A 15,350-nucleotide genomic window follows, 5' to 3' on the forward strand; every position below is an offset into this window, starting at 1 on the left:
ACAGTCGGTCTGAATCCAGAACTTGTATCCCTAACTAGTACATACTGTCCCTACTCAGAGGCAACTTGGTCCCTACTCAGAGGCAACTTGGTCTTTTAGGATGACAATAATCCCAGGATCTCGTGACCTTCAGAGACCCATGGCAAGCCCCAGCACTCTGGGCTTCCACTCAGGCTCCCAGTCTGCTGGCTGACTCTTCCTCCTTCGTGACCTCTTATGGAGCAGCTGGGTACTGAGAGAGAGTGACGACCAGATACCAACCCTCCCCTCGTTAGACAGCCCTCACTCAAAGATGACAACAAGGAAGGAGCTTCTCAGTTTTTATTAACATGAGTCTTTAAAAACAAGCATCCATACCAGTGTGAGGGGTGAGGGTGGGAGAAAAGAGAAAAGAGGGGAGAGCAGGGCAGGGGGAAGAAATTCTGCTCTATTGGTAATAAAGCTCCAAGTTCATGCCATCATGGATTTCATCTGAAGTAAAGGGGTTAAGGAATCCTCACTGTGGGCTCCATCCCCACCCCTCTCATCTCTCACACCTGGGTCAAGGGGAACTGAGGACTCAGCCCAGGACCAAGGAAGCCGTTTGGGACTGGCTCCTTTTGATTTGGAGAGAATCCAAACTATAAAAAACGTTCCTGTTCCTTCTGCACAACAGACATGCCCAAGTCTCACTCCACCCTGACCTCCTCTTCACACCCGGGCGGAGCTCAGTAATAAATATTTTGACCTTAAAGTGTCTTCTAAGCTGAGTCAAAATACCTCACACGTCTACCGCCCACCTCCCCCAACAAAATAATGACATGGCTCTCATTTTCTAAGTTCTTACCATGTGCCACACACTAAGTTAAACACGTTATGTGCATTATGTCACATAGACTCCGGTATTGAGCAAAAAGAACCAAGTCTGGGTATGCACACTCTTCCTCAAGAAGTCACACAAAGGATACAGTCCCCCAGAGACACGTGATCCTTAAAGATCGTGTACCTACGGGGAAAGAAACCTTTCAGACAGACGCCTCAGGCGGCTCTTCACCCCGGAGGCAGGCTGAGGAAGCCCTGCTGTAAGCAAAGGGCAGCCAGCAGCGCACCCCCAACCAAAACCTTCTGGCCCAGTCCTGTCCGGCCCCCAGCTCTGCCACTGCACTCACCACTTCTTAAGGACGATCTTGTTCCAACGGGTGCCAGTTTGGGCTGCGATCAGCTTCTTAAGGTCCCCGATGGTGTCATCCGTGCTGGGCGCAGAGGAGTTAAGGAAATGGAAGGCGGCGGGAAGTAGAACGCGGAAGAGGACATTCCAGGGCTAAATGCACGCTGCCAGGACCCCATCCACCCCCTCTCCCGGCTTTAACTAAAATCACCCCACAAAACAGGCTGAGTTGCCTGGCTCATGCCAAGCTCCCAGGGACCACTGCCTCTCGGCCGCCAGTGGATACTTGCACTTAACGCGGACCTTCTTCCCCAGACGGTCGTTGCAGACAACCTCGATCATCCTGTCTGCAGCTACACAGGGCGGGGGGTGAGGGGCCCCAGAGTCGGACTTCAGGGGTCTCCCAGGCCCCAAGACCCCCGGTTACTGAGTCTTACGTTCGCCCTCCCAACCCCCAGACCCGAGTCCTCCCGGGCCCCAGGTCCCGTTTCCCAGGATCGCAGACCCCGAGCAGTCGCGCCACCCCCTCCCCGCCCCGCCGCCATTCAGGTCGCCCGCAGGCCCGGCCTCGCCTCTCGCCGGCCCGCAGACCCTTGACGGCCGGGTCCCCTCAGCCTTCCCCGACTCCGAACCTCTCCACCTGGCCCCCTCACCTCCAATCGCCTGGAACCAGCCGACGCCACAACCTCCTCGCTCGAGGGCAGAGCCAGGGCCAGAATCGACGCTGAGAGCCGGAAGCGGAAGTGCGCCGCCGGAAGCTCCCGGCTCTGCTCCTCCCGGTGTCCGTCAACACCGGGCCGGGTCGTTCCCGGCCCCAGGCCGGGCTTTGGGTTCCCGATCCTGGGCTGGAAGACACCTGCCTTCGGTGCAGGGGGCCAATTGGGGGTCCCGGGCTGTGCGGGGCTGGGGAAGGGGCACCGAGGGAGAGTCAGAGGTCAGGGGCCAGCGCCCAGCCGTTTGGAAGCCGTTAATTGAGGCCCTTTCGCTATGGGGAGACACCGACTGTGTGGCGTCTGGTGGGGACGCCAGGGAGGCTCGGGGGACATCCCGGGGGGAGGGGGTGACCTCTCGTTCCTGAGCCTGACGATTCCTCTTATTGTAGCTTCGGGGCCATGGAGAGCCTGGGTCGAGTACTGTAGTCATGGCGTCCGGCCCCCTGCCTTCATTCAGGGCGGGATGCCTCCTATTTCGGCCCCCCCCCCCGGGATTCCTGGGGTGCAGACCACAGTCCACAAGCGAAGGAGCCGCCTGATCCTGGCCTGGAAACCAGCACTTATTAGATAGGACGTTGCACACCAACCTACAACACCGGGAGGCAGCTGGAAAGGGCACAAGTGCAAAACCTCCCAGGGCTCTCTTCCAGGAAGGTCGCTCCCGCCCGGCAGGGGGCGCCTTGTACCAGATCTCAACCTTGCCTTGCAGCCCCAAAGTAGCCCCCCTGGTGTGGTTCCCCAGGGCCGGACAGGGGCCCCCCCTCTCTAAGTTCAACCGAACAGCTGCTAATGGAACTGGTCAACTGTTCCTTGTCAGCAGGCAGGATTGTGCGGTTTGGGGAGCCTAAAGGGATTCACTCCCAAGAGGGGCCACCACTTCTGAATCACCCAATCCACCTTCTCAAACTAGGATGTGAGATTAGGCGGAAGACGTAATAGGGAAAGGGTAGACGCTCTGTGACCCAGTTGGAGCTGCTCTGCCTTAGGGAGCTGGCCCAAGAGACCCTACCACAAATTCTAGGCTCAGGGGCCTTCCTGCCTCAGAACTTTCCGTGGTTCCTCGATCCTCTTCAGAGTCCCTCAGAGTGGGCTTGAGAGGGCAAGGAATCTGAAGGGAAAGCTTATTCACATTGGAGACACAGGCTTTGGATCCAGGCAGATGAGTCGAAACCCCAACCTCACCCCTTCATATTAAGCTGTATGGTCACAAGCAAGACGCTTCCACTCTCTGATTCTCATTTTTCTCATCTATGGAAAGCGGGTAACAATTCCCACCCTAGGATTGTAGTAAGGATTGATTTGGGACCAGCCTCTGACAATCCTCTAATAGTTTGCAGAAGACATATGGGGCAAGAGGGGAGGTCAGAAGGTCAAGGGTGAGCTGAGGGGATTGATGTGCCTGAGGAAGTTTGGAAGGAGCACATCTTTGCATTCACATAGAAATACTGGGTCGGTATTTCTGGGTCAGGGCCGGCCCTGTGACTTAGCGGTTCAGTGCGTGCGCTCTGCTACTGGTGGCCTGTGTTCGGATCCCGGGCTCGCACCGACGCACCGCTTCTCCGGCCGTGCTGAGGCTGCGTCCCACATACAGCAACTAGAAGGATGTGCAGCTATGACATACAACTATCTACCGGGGCTTTGGGGAAAAAAAAATAAATAAAAATTATAAAAAAGAAATACTGGGTCACCCAAGGTGTTGATGGTGGTTGCCACTAGATGGTGGAATTGCTGAGGCTCATTTTCCTCTTTGCTGCTTTTTGGTGTTTTCCCAGATTATCTGCGATGAACATATGTTACTTTGGTAATTGGGAAAAAAGTAAATGTTAGTCTTTTTTTTTTTAAAAAAAGAAGTTCTAATTTCTCGATGTTTGATTCAAAGATAGCTCAAGCACGGGATCGTGATGCTGAGTTACAGGCTGGGGCTGATTGGAAGGGGATGGGGAGTGCTGCTGAAGGGGGAGGAAAATAAAGTCTGGGATTGTTGGGGGCTTGGGCTCCATGGGGAGTGGGGGGATCTACTGGGGGGCCTGCCAGCCCCAGCTGGGCTAAGCCATCCTGAGGAGGGAGTAGGGAGTGGGCAGTGAGAAGTCCCAGGACTAGACAGCACTGACTCCCTCTCCTGGACCCAGGTGGGAGGGGGAGGAGCCTCAGGAGACAAGAGACCTTGTCCCCCACCCCCTACACACACCCTGGTACTTATAATTCTGGGCTTCGCATGAAGGGACTCAGTGACTGCCCTTTGAGGGGCTAGGGCAGCCCCATCACTCTGTCTGGGCGGCAAACGGATCTGCTGTCAGAGCTGCTCCTTCTAGGAGGAGGAAGGTGCTTCTCAGAAGGGAAAAGTGCTGGGTCACGACCCAAGTTGCCAGCTGGCAGGCCCCCTTTGCCCTCTTGTTTCCTGGGATTCTGACCCAGAGGATCAGAATGCGGGGATCTCTTCTCTCCACTGCTGTGTGCTGATGGGGCAGGAGATGGTTCTAAGGAACCGGTGTAACTGAGCCGGGGGCAGGGACACCTGGGTTCTGCCAAACTTAAAGGCAGCCATCCCACCCAGGGTTCACCAGAGGAGAAATAATCCTAGGGGTGGAGCGAGTTGCTCAGGAAGTCCTTTCTCCCAATCTCTTAGCAGGGCAGCAGGCCTTGGAGATATGGCAGTGAGCAAGGCTGACCTGCCACCCCAGAATTCAGTCTGATAGAGGAGGAAGACAAGGAAAGAAGGAAACAAGTGAATAGGTCCTTGCAATACAGCGTGTCAGGTGCTGTGAGGAGGAAGCCCAAGACGCTGGGAGCAGAGAAGACATTGCCCCTGCATGATGGTGGGGGCTTTCCAGAGGGAATCATGACCATGCAGCACTGTGGTAGAGGCCCAGGATCTGGCACCAGAGAGATCCATGCTGGGGCCGGCCTGGTGGCATAGTGGTTAAGTTCATGTGCGCCACTTTGGCGTCCCGGGGTTCAGCCCGGGATCCCAGGTGTGGACCGACACACCACTCATCAAGCCATGCTGTGGCGGCGTCCCACATACAAAATAGAGGAAGATGGGCATAGATGTTAACTCAGGACCAATCTCCCTCACCAACAAAACAAAACAAAACAAAACAAAACAAAACAAAACAAAACAAAACAAAACAAAACTAGAAGGACCCCCTAGCCAAGCGCTGTTCCTTCAGGAACACTGCTTCTCAGCCCATTGTTCATTCGTCTTGTTCTGAGCTGGCTGCACGTGGTGTAAACCAATAAAGACTATTTAAAAAAAAAAAAGAAAGAAAGAAAGATCTGAGCTTGTGGCCCTGGCAAGTGGCTTGATCTCTGTGCGATTCTTTTGGTCTTTCCTTCCACAGGCACAAGACGGCTGCCAAAGCATGAAGCACTTTTTCTGTGCTCTTGTTTGAGGAGGAATATCAAAGGGGTTTGATTTATTTTGTTGTTTGTTTTTTTTTTTTTTTTTTTTTTTTTGGTAAGATTAGCCCTGAGCTAGCATCTGTTGCCAGTCTTCCTCTGTTTTGTAAGTGGGATGCTGCCACAGCATGGCTTGATGAGTGGCATGTAGGATCCAAACCCGCGAACCCCAGTCCTATGAAGCAGAGCATGAAGTCAACCACTATGCCACTGGGCTGGCCCCACTTTTTTTTTTTTAAGGTACTACTTCCACACGGCAAAAATGCAAGCAGCACAAAAGTGTATATACAGCAACATAAAGTCTCCTTACTCTCCAGACCCAGCCTCTCCCCAGGGGCAACCACCATTAAAAGTCTCCATTTCTGAGTCTCTGCATCTTCAAACATGTGTGATATGGAGTCTCCCAAGAAGATAACAAAATTTTTCAGATGTTAATAACATGTTCCAATGGAGATAGGGACTTTATATTTTCAAGTACATGCAATGGGTTAAGTTATGTCAAAGAGCAGAAACAAACAACTTAGTTTTTATATAGGCCTTTATGTATAAAGCAAAACACATTATAAATTGTGTATGCATTTTATTGGAGAGAGAGAGAGAGATATATATATCCAGTGGGATCAAACTATATGCACTTGTTACTGCCCAAGGGGGCGTCTTCTGCCTGCTGCAAGACATGCCAATAGTCAAGAGGCAAGGTGGTAGGAGAGAAAGGACTTTTTATTACAGCTTGCTAGCAAGAGGGAAGACGGCCAACTCATGACCTAAAAAAGCCATCTTACAGCACAAAGATTACAGGCCAGTTATATAGGGGGCTGGTCTCCTGGTGGGGGAGGCATCTGGTCTCTGGGTGGGGGCATCCATCTGATCTCTGGGTGGGAGCAGATATCTGTTCCTGATAGTCTGTTTAGTTCCTGATAGTCTTTTGTTTTACTGGATATGCATCAGAGACCGGAGCAACGCCCTATACCCAGATCTTTCAGTTGTCATTAATGATGGCTATCAGCATAGCCTCTCTGCCCGGGGGTCATCACATTCCTAAGGAACTCAAAAGAACAAAGTTATCAACTTATAGCAGCTGGGAGGGGCCATAGAATCCACAGAGCATGTCAGTTAATCAGAGGTCATTCAAAGTTACAATAGGGTTTCTTTCCTACAATATGGCTTCCCTCATGTCAACCTCGTGTTGAACCAGTATCACACTGTCCTCTACACTTTTTGTTTTTTAAAGCAAACAATATCCTGGAGAGGATTCCAAACAGCACAGAAAGATCTACCTCATTCTTTTTGACATCTTGAAATCCTAGAAGTGGGACTGTTGGGTCCAAACAGGGGCTGCAATCTCCTATTGCCAAACAGCCTTCAAAGAGTTTGCATCAATCCTGCCCCATCTGTGGTAGCTGAGAGGATCTGTTTCCTCACACCAAGGCCAGTGTGGGTATTTTCCAGCTTCTTCATCTTTCTTAATCTGATAGGTGAGAAACCAGAGTGTTTTACTTTTTATTTATTTATGGATAAGTGTGAGCATAAAGATGTATTTTTTTTAGCTTTATTGAGGCATAATTGATATATAAAAATTGCACACATTTCATGTATACATCTTAATGAGTTTTGCATTTCTTTTTAAAATAGTTTTCAATTTTAAAATAATCTCCAATTCCTGCTTTTGTATGTGTGTGTGTATTAGAAACATATTTATTGCCATTATAGGCTCTTGGGGGAGTGATTTAACAAAATTAAACTCACATGTCCTTTGACTCATCAAACCGACTCCTGATTATTTATCCTATAGAAATAAAAGCAGGATATACACACATACATATATATGTACATACATATATAATAAAGAATACTTAGCTGCGTTATTGTTTGTGGTAACAAGAAGTCTGGAAGCAACTTGAATGCTCATCAATACGGGAACGTTTGAATAAGTTTCACTACCCTTATGAATTGCTATTTTAAAAATGAGTGATCTACATTTGGTGGGAGGGTCAGCTCAAGACAGCCTCTGTGAACAGTTTGGCAGTATCAATCAAAACGAAAAATTCAACATGCACTTTAAAAAGCTATCTCGCTTCTGCAAATTTATCCTCGTGTATATGCATCAAAAACTATGATTAAGTAAAAAAGTTAAGACCTCGCTCTCCGTCACGCCCTCCGCTCGACGTCTGGTCTCTCCACCCCACCCTCCCGGCTCGTCACCGCCTTAGCCTCGCCTTCCGGGCTTGGTCCTCGTCCCGTCCTTAATCGCGCCCCTGAGCCACCGCCCCCCCGTTAGCCACGCCCTCGGGCTTCGTCTCCCACCCCAGCCACGCCTTCCGGGCGTGTCCCTCGTCCCCAGCCCCGCCCCCAGAGCCTCGTCCCCGCCCCTAACCCCGCCCCCGGGGTTCGTCACCCGCCCCCCCCCGGCCACGCCTTCCGGGCTTGTCCCTCGTCCCCAGCCCCGCCCCCAGAGCCTCGTCTCCGCCCCTAACCCCGCCCCCGGGGTTCGTCACCCCCCCCCCCGGCCACGCCTTCCGGGCTTGTCCCTCGTCCCCAGCCCCGCCCCCAGAGCCTCGTCCCCGCCCCTAACCCCGCCCCCGGGCTTTGTCACCACCCCGGCCACGCCTTCTGGGTTTGATCCTCGGCCCCAGCGAAGTCCTCAGCTTTCGGTCCAGACCCCGAGCTGGTGTGGAGCTGAGGCCCAACAACGTTCGCGCAAGAGGAAAGCCGGAAGTCTCCGCCGGCTGCCGGAGGCCGCGGCTACCGCACTGCCGAACCCCCACCTTCCCCCGCCTCCTGGGGCGCCCCCGGGGTGATCCCCGAGTCCCCCTCGCCGGAAACGGAAGTGCGTGTCGGCCGGATCATGGCGACTTTCGCCGACCTGCCGGACTCGGTCCTGCTGGAGGTCTTCTCTTACCTCCCGGTCCGGGACCGGATCCGCGTCTCCAGGTGAGGAAGGGCCGGGCGGGGGGCGCGCCCGGAGCTGCGGATCCGGTCCCCGCGGGGCCGGGGTCGTTCTAACCGCGGGTCCCCTCCCTCAGGGTCTGTCACCGCTGGAAGAGGCTGGTGGACGACCGGTGGCTGTGGCGACACGTCGACCTGACCCTGTATACGGTACGTGGGGCCGGCCTGGGCCGCGGTCGGGTGGCCGGACCTCGAGACCACCCCTCTCACCCTGGGTTTCGAGCCCGGCAGTCCCGGGCGCACTCCGGTCGCGTCGCTTACCTGCTCCTCTGCGACCTCCCGGCCTCAGTTTCCCCATCTCCAAAATGGGGTAACCGAGATTGTGCAGGGAATGGGCACCGTTAGTGTCTGGCATATAGTCAGCATACGATAGATGCTGGTTGATGATTACATTATCAAATATTATTATTATTGGTGAGTTTTCATGGAGACATAATTTTCCATAGTCAGCTTATTTCCAGAATTAATTTCCTGAGTAGTGCAACCGAACCATTTCTACTTTCCCGCATTCTCATTTTTCTTGTTTTTATTATGAACTATTTCAAATATGTAGAACAATCATGTCCTCGATTTAACCTATTTTAACCTTTGCCCTCGTTTACTGCAGATCGTGTGAAACACACATACAAATGTTTATGTGTACATATATGCATATAACATTTATAGGTATATTTGTCGCACTTTTTGGAACCCTCCTCAGAGGCAACCACTATTAGAAAGTGGATTTTTATCCTTTTACATTTTTATTTACTTCTTGTGTGGGTGCCCTATATAAACAATATACAGTATTGTTAACGTGTTTCTAAAGTTTAGATAATGCTATTCTACTATTTAGATATTTAAATGCTATTTTAGTTACACATCCATCTACAACTAGCTTCCGTCACACAACATTGCTTTTGAGATTTATTCTAATTGGCGCTTGTAATCTAGGTCATTCTTTTTAACTGCTGTTAAATTAATATACCACAATGTGTTCATCTGTTTTCCTGTTGACAGACATTTAGTTTATTTCCAACTTTTTATGATTACAGTCTTAAAAGTGGTGTCTCAGACTTTACTGTGCGTATGAGTCACGTGGGGATCTTGTTAGAATGCAAATTCTGATTCAGCTGCCTAGAGTGGGGGCCCCAGATTCTGAATTTCTAAGAACCTCCCAGGTGTCACTCATGCCACTGATTCTTGTTCCGTGAGAATGTGCTTGTGTCCGTCTTCTTGTGTCCAGGTAGGAGTTACTCAGAAACCTAGAGGTGCAATTTCTGAGGGTAGGGTCGTTTATACTTTATCATCTTCATTTCCTTATCTACAATTCCAGAATCAAAAAGTCTGCAAAGTGAACAGTTTTTTTGTAAGCTTGGCACAAATTCATTTGGTGGCAAACCCTGACCTGAACTAGTGTGAGGCAAATAATGTCCTTTTCCTTATCCCGCTGGAATAAATAGTCTTTTTTTTTTTTCTTGCTGAGGAAGATTTGCCCTGAGCTATCATCTGTTGTCAATTGTCCTCTTCTTTTTAATTTTTATGTGAGCCGCCACCACAGCATGGTCCCTGACAGAGGAGTGGTGTGGGTCCGTGCCTGGAAACTGAACCCAAGTCCACGAAGCCAATGGACTGAACTTAACCACTAGGCCCCCAGGGCTGGCCCAATCCATTTTATTCAAGTGTGTTTCAAAATAAGTTGCAAACATGGGTCCACTTCATCCCTAAACACTTCAGCACACATAATAGATTAACTAGAACATTTGTTTTACAGTCCTCTTTTTTTTTTTTTTTTTTTTTTGTGAGGCGATCAGCCCTGAGCTAACATCCGCCAATCCTCCTCTTTTTTTGCTGAGGAAGACGGCCCTGGGCTAACATCGGTGCCCATCTTCCTCCACTTTATATGGGACGCCGCCACAGCATGGCTTACCAAGCAGTGCGTCGGTGCGCGCCCGGGATCCGAACCAGCGAACCCCGGGCCGCCGCAGCGGAGCGCGCGCACTTAACCGCTTGCGCCACCGGGCCAGCCCCTACAGTCCTCTTTTTGATATATAATTTATGTACTAGTGAAAGTTTATTTTAAAAAAATCACGAGTCACGAATAATTCTCCTAGTAAGAACGTTGAAATATTGCCACAGCTGAAGCTAAGAGCCTTTGACAGTCATCCTCTGGTATCCTCACCCCTCCCCAGAGGAACCACTATAAGGGTGGAATATTTCCTTCCATCCCATCTTATATGCGTTTACATCCTTGTGTCTGTGTAAGGAGGAAAGAGCAGTGGTTACAAGAGCAGGATTCAGCTTTGGAGTCAGGCTGTGTTGAAACTTACCTCTTCCTCTTGCAACAAGATTCTAGCCAAGATTATTTTTCCAGGGGTATTTACTACATGACCAGGTAGTTCAGTGATCAGTGCTCTAGTTCATTGCTCAGCGCTGTACCTAGCAAACAGTAGATACTCAATAAATGTTAGCCGTTATGTCGGGGAATAGTTATACCCAGACAAAATAAATGGTATTGTTTCTTTTTTCTTTTATCTATGAGGCATTATTTTGCCACTGTTTCCTGCCCATCTTGAGAAATTACCCGTGTTCGTATCTCTAGATCTGCTTTGTTCTGAATTGCTGCTTAGATGGCTATTATCTTACCAATGTACATTTTAGTTTTTTTCCTAGATTTTGCTGTTAAAACAGTGCTGTCAGAAACCAGTGTTTCTCAAGGGTAAATTTCAAAAAAGAGGTATTACTAGGTTAGGCAGTGTGTGCATTTAAACAAACTAAAGAATTGGTTTTTAAAAATAATAATACAGGGGCCGGCCCGGTGGCGTAGTGGTTAAGTGTGCGTGCTCTGCTGCGGCGGCCCGGGGTTTGGATCCCGGGCGCGCACCGACGCGCCACTTGTAGGGCCATGCTGTGGCAGTGTCCCATATAAAGTGGAGGAAGATGGGCATGGGTGTTAGCTCAGGGCCAGTCTTCCTCAGCAAAAAGAGGAGGATTGGCAGATGTTAACACAGGGCTGATCTTCCTCACACACAAAAAAACTAATAATAATAATACATGTGGCATAGTGGTTGAGTTCAGCGCTCTCTGCTTTGGTGGCCCGGGTTTGTGGGGTCAGATCCTGGGCACCGACCTACAGTCGTCAGCCATGCTGTGGCAGTGACCCACATACAAAGTAAAGGAAGTTTGGCAACAGATGTTAGCTCAGGGCGAATCTTCCTCAGCAAAAAAAAAAAAACCCACAGGATTCAAAATATGCAATGTAGTAAAAGGTGAAAAAAAAGATCTCCCTCTACTTCTGTCACCCAAATCACCCCATTTTTTCCCCTAGAGACAGCAAGTGCTCCCATTTTCCTTTGAATCTTTCTAGAGATACTCTGCACACAAAAACACAAACATCTATATTCTTCAAAAACAAAACGAGTGGTAGCGGTGTCCGCATTTTACATTTCAGTAGAAACCACCAGATTGCGTTGGAAATATCCAGACCAGTTCCCGCCAGGAGGGCTCAAGATGTGCTTCTCCACATCCTGGCCAATATTTGATATTGTGAATCTTTAAAGAATTTTCTTCCTCACAAAAAAAAAAAAATTTTTTTTCTCCTTTGTCATTTTGCAAGTAAAAGTTGGTTCACCCATTGGCTTTGTGCCCATTTTAAATTTAGCCTCCATGGCTTCTACACTTGTGAGTTACCTTTTAGTGGCAATATTTCTAGTGAGTTCCTTTCCCTGGGCCCAAACTTGCAGGTCGAAATTTGGCCAGGAAGATTTGATTATTCTGTCAAAAGTAGTCAACAAATTGTATGCTATACAGTTCCTTTCCTTTTTGTTTTTCTTAAGGGTAAAATGTACATACAGTGAAAGGCACAGTGCTATCAGCTAGTTATGTTTTGTTTGTTTTCAAGTCAAATTTCTGGGGTTAATTTTTGCAGCTCTTCGCTATGGCCAGGCTGTGATTTTTTTTGTTTGTTTTCAACCCAGCTCTGATTTGCCCTGGGCAGTTTTAGCCTTTTTCAGTTTTATTTTGTTACTGCTGCCAGAGGTGGTCATTAAGAAAGGGATAAAAATACCAGTGGGTCGCTTTACTTTCTTACTTATTCCAGAAGATAATGAGAATCCACTCTGTTGCTAAGACAGATCTGTTGTGATCTTCTCTTTCCCTCATTGTTTTTGTTCAAACCTAGAAATCAAAATGGTGGGGTTAAAACGTCTTGTTGGGGCCAGCTCCATGGCCTAGTGGTTAAGTTTGGCATGATCTGCTTTGGCCATCTGGGTTCAGTTCCTGGGCACGGACCCATACCTCTTATTGGTGGCCATGCAGTGGTGGGAACCCACATACAAAATAGAGGCAGATTGGCACAGATGTTAGCTCAGGGCGAATCTTCCTCAAGCAAAAAGAGGAAAATTGGCAACAAATGTTAGCTCAGGGCCAATCTTCCTCAGCAAAAAAAAACAAAAAAAAAAAGTCTTGTTACTCCTGGCCAGGTATTTGGTCTGGTGAGGCTGGCAGGGGATGGAAGGACAGATTTCAGGGGAGCACCAGAACCCCAGCTGGGGTTTCTTGTTTCCAGGCAGGCAGGGGCCCTGGAAGATCCCCCCGTGCCTTGCCCCTGGTCACCCCCATCTCTGGCTCTTACAGATGCGGCCTAAAGTCATGTGGCACCTCCTTCGCCGCTACATGGCCTCTCGGCTTCATTCCCTGCGCATGGGCGGCTACCTGTTCTCCGGCTCCCAGGCCCCCCAGCTGTCCCCTGCCCTGCTGAGGGCCCTGGGCCAGAAGTGCCCCAACCTGAAGCGACTCTGCCTGCACGTGGCTGACCTGAGCATGGTGCCCATCACCAGCCTGCCCTGCACCCTGAGGACCCTGGAGCTGCACAGCTGTGAGATCTCCATGGCCTGGCTCCTCAAGGAGCAGGACCCCACGGTGCTCCCCCTGCTCGAGTGCATCGTGCTGGACCGCGTCCCCGCCTTCCGCGACGAGCATCTGCAGGGCCTGACCCGCTTCCGTGCCCTGCGCTCGCTGGTGCTGGGCGGCACCTACCGTGTGACCGAGACGGGGCTGGATGCGGGCCTGCAGGAGCTGAGCTACCTGCAGAGGCTGGAGGTGCTGGGGTGCACCCTCTCGGCCGACAGCACCCTCCTGGCCATCAGCCGCCACCTCCGGGACGTGCGCAAGATCCGGCTGACCGTCAGGGGCCTCTCTGCCCCCGGCCTGTCGGTCCTGGAGGGCATGCCGGCCCTGGAGAGTCTGTGCCTGCTGGGCCCGCTCGTCACCCCGGAAATGCCTTCCCCGGCTGAAATCCTCTCCTCCTGCCTCAACATGCCCAAGCTCAGGGTGCTCGAGCTGCAGGGGCTGGGCTGGGAGCGCCAGGAGGCCGAGAGGATCCTGTGTGAGGGGCTGCCCCACTGCATGGTCATTGTCAGGGCCTGCCCCAAAGAATCCATGGACTGGTGGATGTGACTGCACCACCCGTCCCCGAGACCCGTCTCAGCTTTCATTAACGAGCCCCAGCCCCTGTGAGCAGCACCTTGCAGACGGCAGTGATCAGCCTGAAGGCCACAGGTAAAGACAGCCGAGGCCTTGGGACCTCCAGACAATTGGAATCATTGTTTGCAGGCTGTGTGGCCTCTGTGACATCAGCCAGCCTCTTGGAAGCCCGGTCCCCACATCTACAAATGGGGAAGACCATAACTACCTCATGGATATGTTGCAAAGCCTTACTCTTTACTGGCCCCAGGCCTGAGAAGGTCTTCGACAAAGGGTGATTCTCAGGGTCATCGGCAGTGGCAGGACAGAAGCAGAAGGGTGGAATTAGGAGTTGGAGGGACCTGAGGGGCCAGACCCCTTAGGAACCCCGGAAGGATTGTCTATGTGCACCCACACACCTATACGCCATTGACATACCTACATGCACCTGGGGGACATGGAGAGAAAGGGCAGGTGTGACTCATGCTTTGATGATCAAAACATCAATAAAGGTTCTAAATTATGTTTTCTATATTTTGTATTTTCCAAGTTTTCTACAGTATATATTATTTTGCTATTAAAGAAAAATAATTGTTTTTTTCAAAAGAGTGTTTCGTTTATTCATTCAACAAACATTTCTTAAGCATCCGCTATTTTGCAGGTGCTGTTCTGGATACTGGGCCAGAGCAGTGAACAAAACAGACAAGGTCAGAGAAGAAGGCTGGTGAACACATCCATGTCATAGTTGCAGAGACTCTGAGGCAATAAACCAGGGTCACGTGATGGAGGTGTGGCTGTCTGGGGGAGTGGGCATGGCAGGCTTTCTGACCTGAGACCTGAGAGGTGATGAGGAACCAGCCCTGGAAAGCACTGGGGAAAACAAAAGGCGAAGATGCGGTAGTTGGGAATAAGCTTGGCATTTTCCAGGAATGGGAAAAATAGTCCATGTGGCGGAGGGAACAAGGGATGATCAATAGAAAGTGAAGTCATGGGGCCGGCCCCCTGGCTTGGCGGTTAAGTGCGCGCGCTCCGCTGCTGGCGGCCCGGGTTTGGATCCCAGGTGCGCACCAACGCACCGCTTGTCAGGCCATGCTGTGGCGGTGTCCCGTGTAAAGTGGAGGAAGATGGGCAGAGATGTTAGCCCAGGGCCAGCCTTCCTCAGCGAAAAGAGGAGGATTGGCATGGATGTTAGCTCAGGGCTGATCTTCCTCAAACAAAAAACAAAAAGAAAGTGAAGTCAGAGAGATGATGGGGCAAGGTTGGACAGGGCCTCACAGGTGGCTCAGGTTTTAGGGGTTCAGTAAGAAGCAACTCCTTTTCCTCCCTTTTGAGTCTGAACCACTTGAAAGATGCAGGTGGCCGACTGATAGTGATAATGAGCACTCCCCCATGAGATGAACGTTACTTCTGAGCTGGGTAGGAGGGTGTGTGTGGCTCACCACCTGCCTGCCGGCCTGGGTGCCTGCTCTGTGGTGGGCGGAGCCAGGACAGAGAAAAGGGGCTGAGAACAGTGTCCCTGATTCCTTATTCCAAGCTCACCCATCAGAGAGGACATGGATGTTTTTCTCCTTGGAGGCTGGAGTGCAAATTCCTTCCCCATCTGGCCACATGAGGACTGGGGTATGAGTCCCCACTCCCACTCCGCAATGTGACTGTGGTTGGGGTCTACTTGTCCCACGCTGTGACCAAACCTGGCAGCTCCG

The 15,350-nt window shown here is 50.8% G+C and overlaps 2 protein-coding genes across 3 annotated transcripts; one reads left to right on the forward strand and one right to left on the reverse strand.

Annotated features, from left to right (window-relative positions):
* Positions 1-306: 306 nt before the first annotated feature.
* Positions 307-1,905, reverse strand: UBL5 (ubiquitin like 5). Its single transcript, XM_058525762.1, has 5 exons — positions 1,801-1,905; positions 1,434-1,500; positions 1,149-1,232; positions 948-985; positions 307-471 (listed from the first exon to the last, which is right to left on the reverse strand). The coding sequence occupies exons 2-5, from the start codon at positions 1,487-1,489 to the stop codon at positions 428-430; spliced, it is 222 nt and encodes a 73-aa protein (XP_058381745.1). The 5' UTR covers positions 1,490-1,500; positions 1,801-1,905; the 3' UTR covers positions 307-427.
* A 5,993-nt stretch (positions 1,906-7,898) lies between these two features.
* On the forward strand, positions 7,899-14,253 carry FBXL12 (F-box and leucine rich repeat protein 12). Of its 2 annotated transcripts, XM_058525763.1 has the most exons (3): positions 7,899-8,190; positions 8,283-8,355; positions 12,820-14,253. In XM_058525763.1, the coding sequence occupies exons 1-3, from the start codon at positions 8,105-8,107 to the stop codon at positions 13,639-13,641; spliced, it is 981 nt and encodes a 326-aa protein (XP_058381746.1). In that variant the 5' UTR covers positions 7,899-8,104; the 3' UTR covers positions 13,642-14,253. The 2 variants fall into 2 exon arrangements, with proteins under 2 accessions (XP_058381746.1, XP_058381747.1); XM_058525764.1 differs by lacking the exon at positions 8,283-8,355 and having other exon boundaries at positions 8,114-8,190.
* Positions 14,254-15,350: the final 1,097 nt, after the last annotated feature.

The sequence above is a fragment of the Diceros bicornis genome, chromosome 30, assembly GCF_020826845.1.
Source record: "Diceros bicornis minor isolate mBicDic1 chromosome 30, mDicBic1.mat.cur, whole genome shotgun sequence".
In the NCBI taxonomy this organism is placed as follows: Eukaryota; Metazoa; Chordata; class Mammalia; order Perissodactyla; family Rhinocerotidae; genus Diceros; species Diceros bicornis.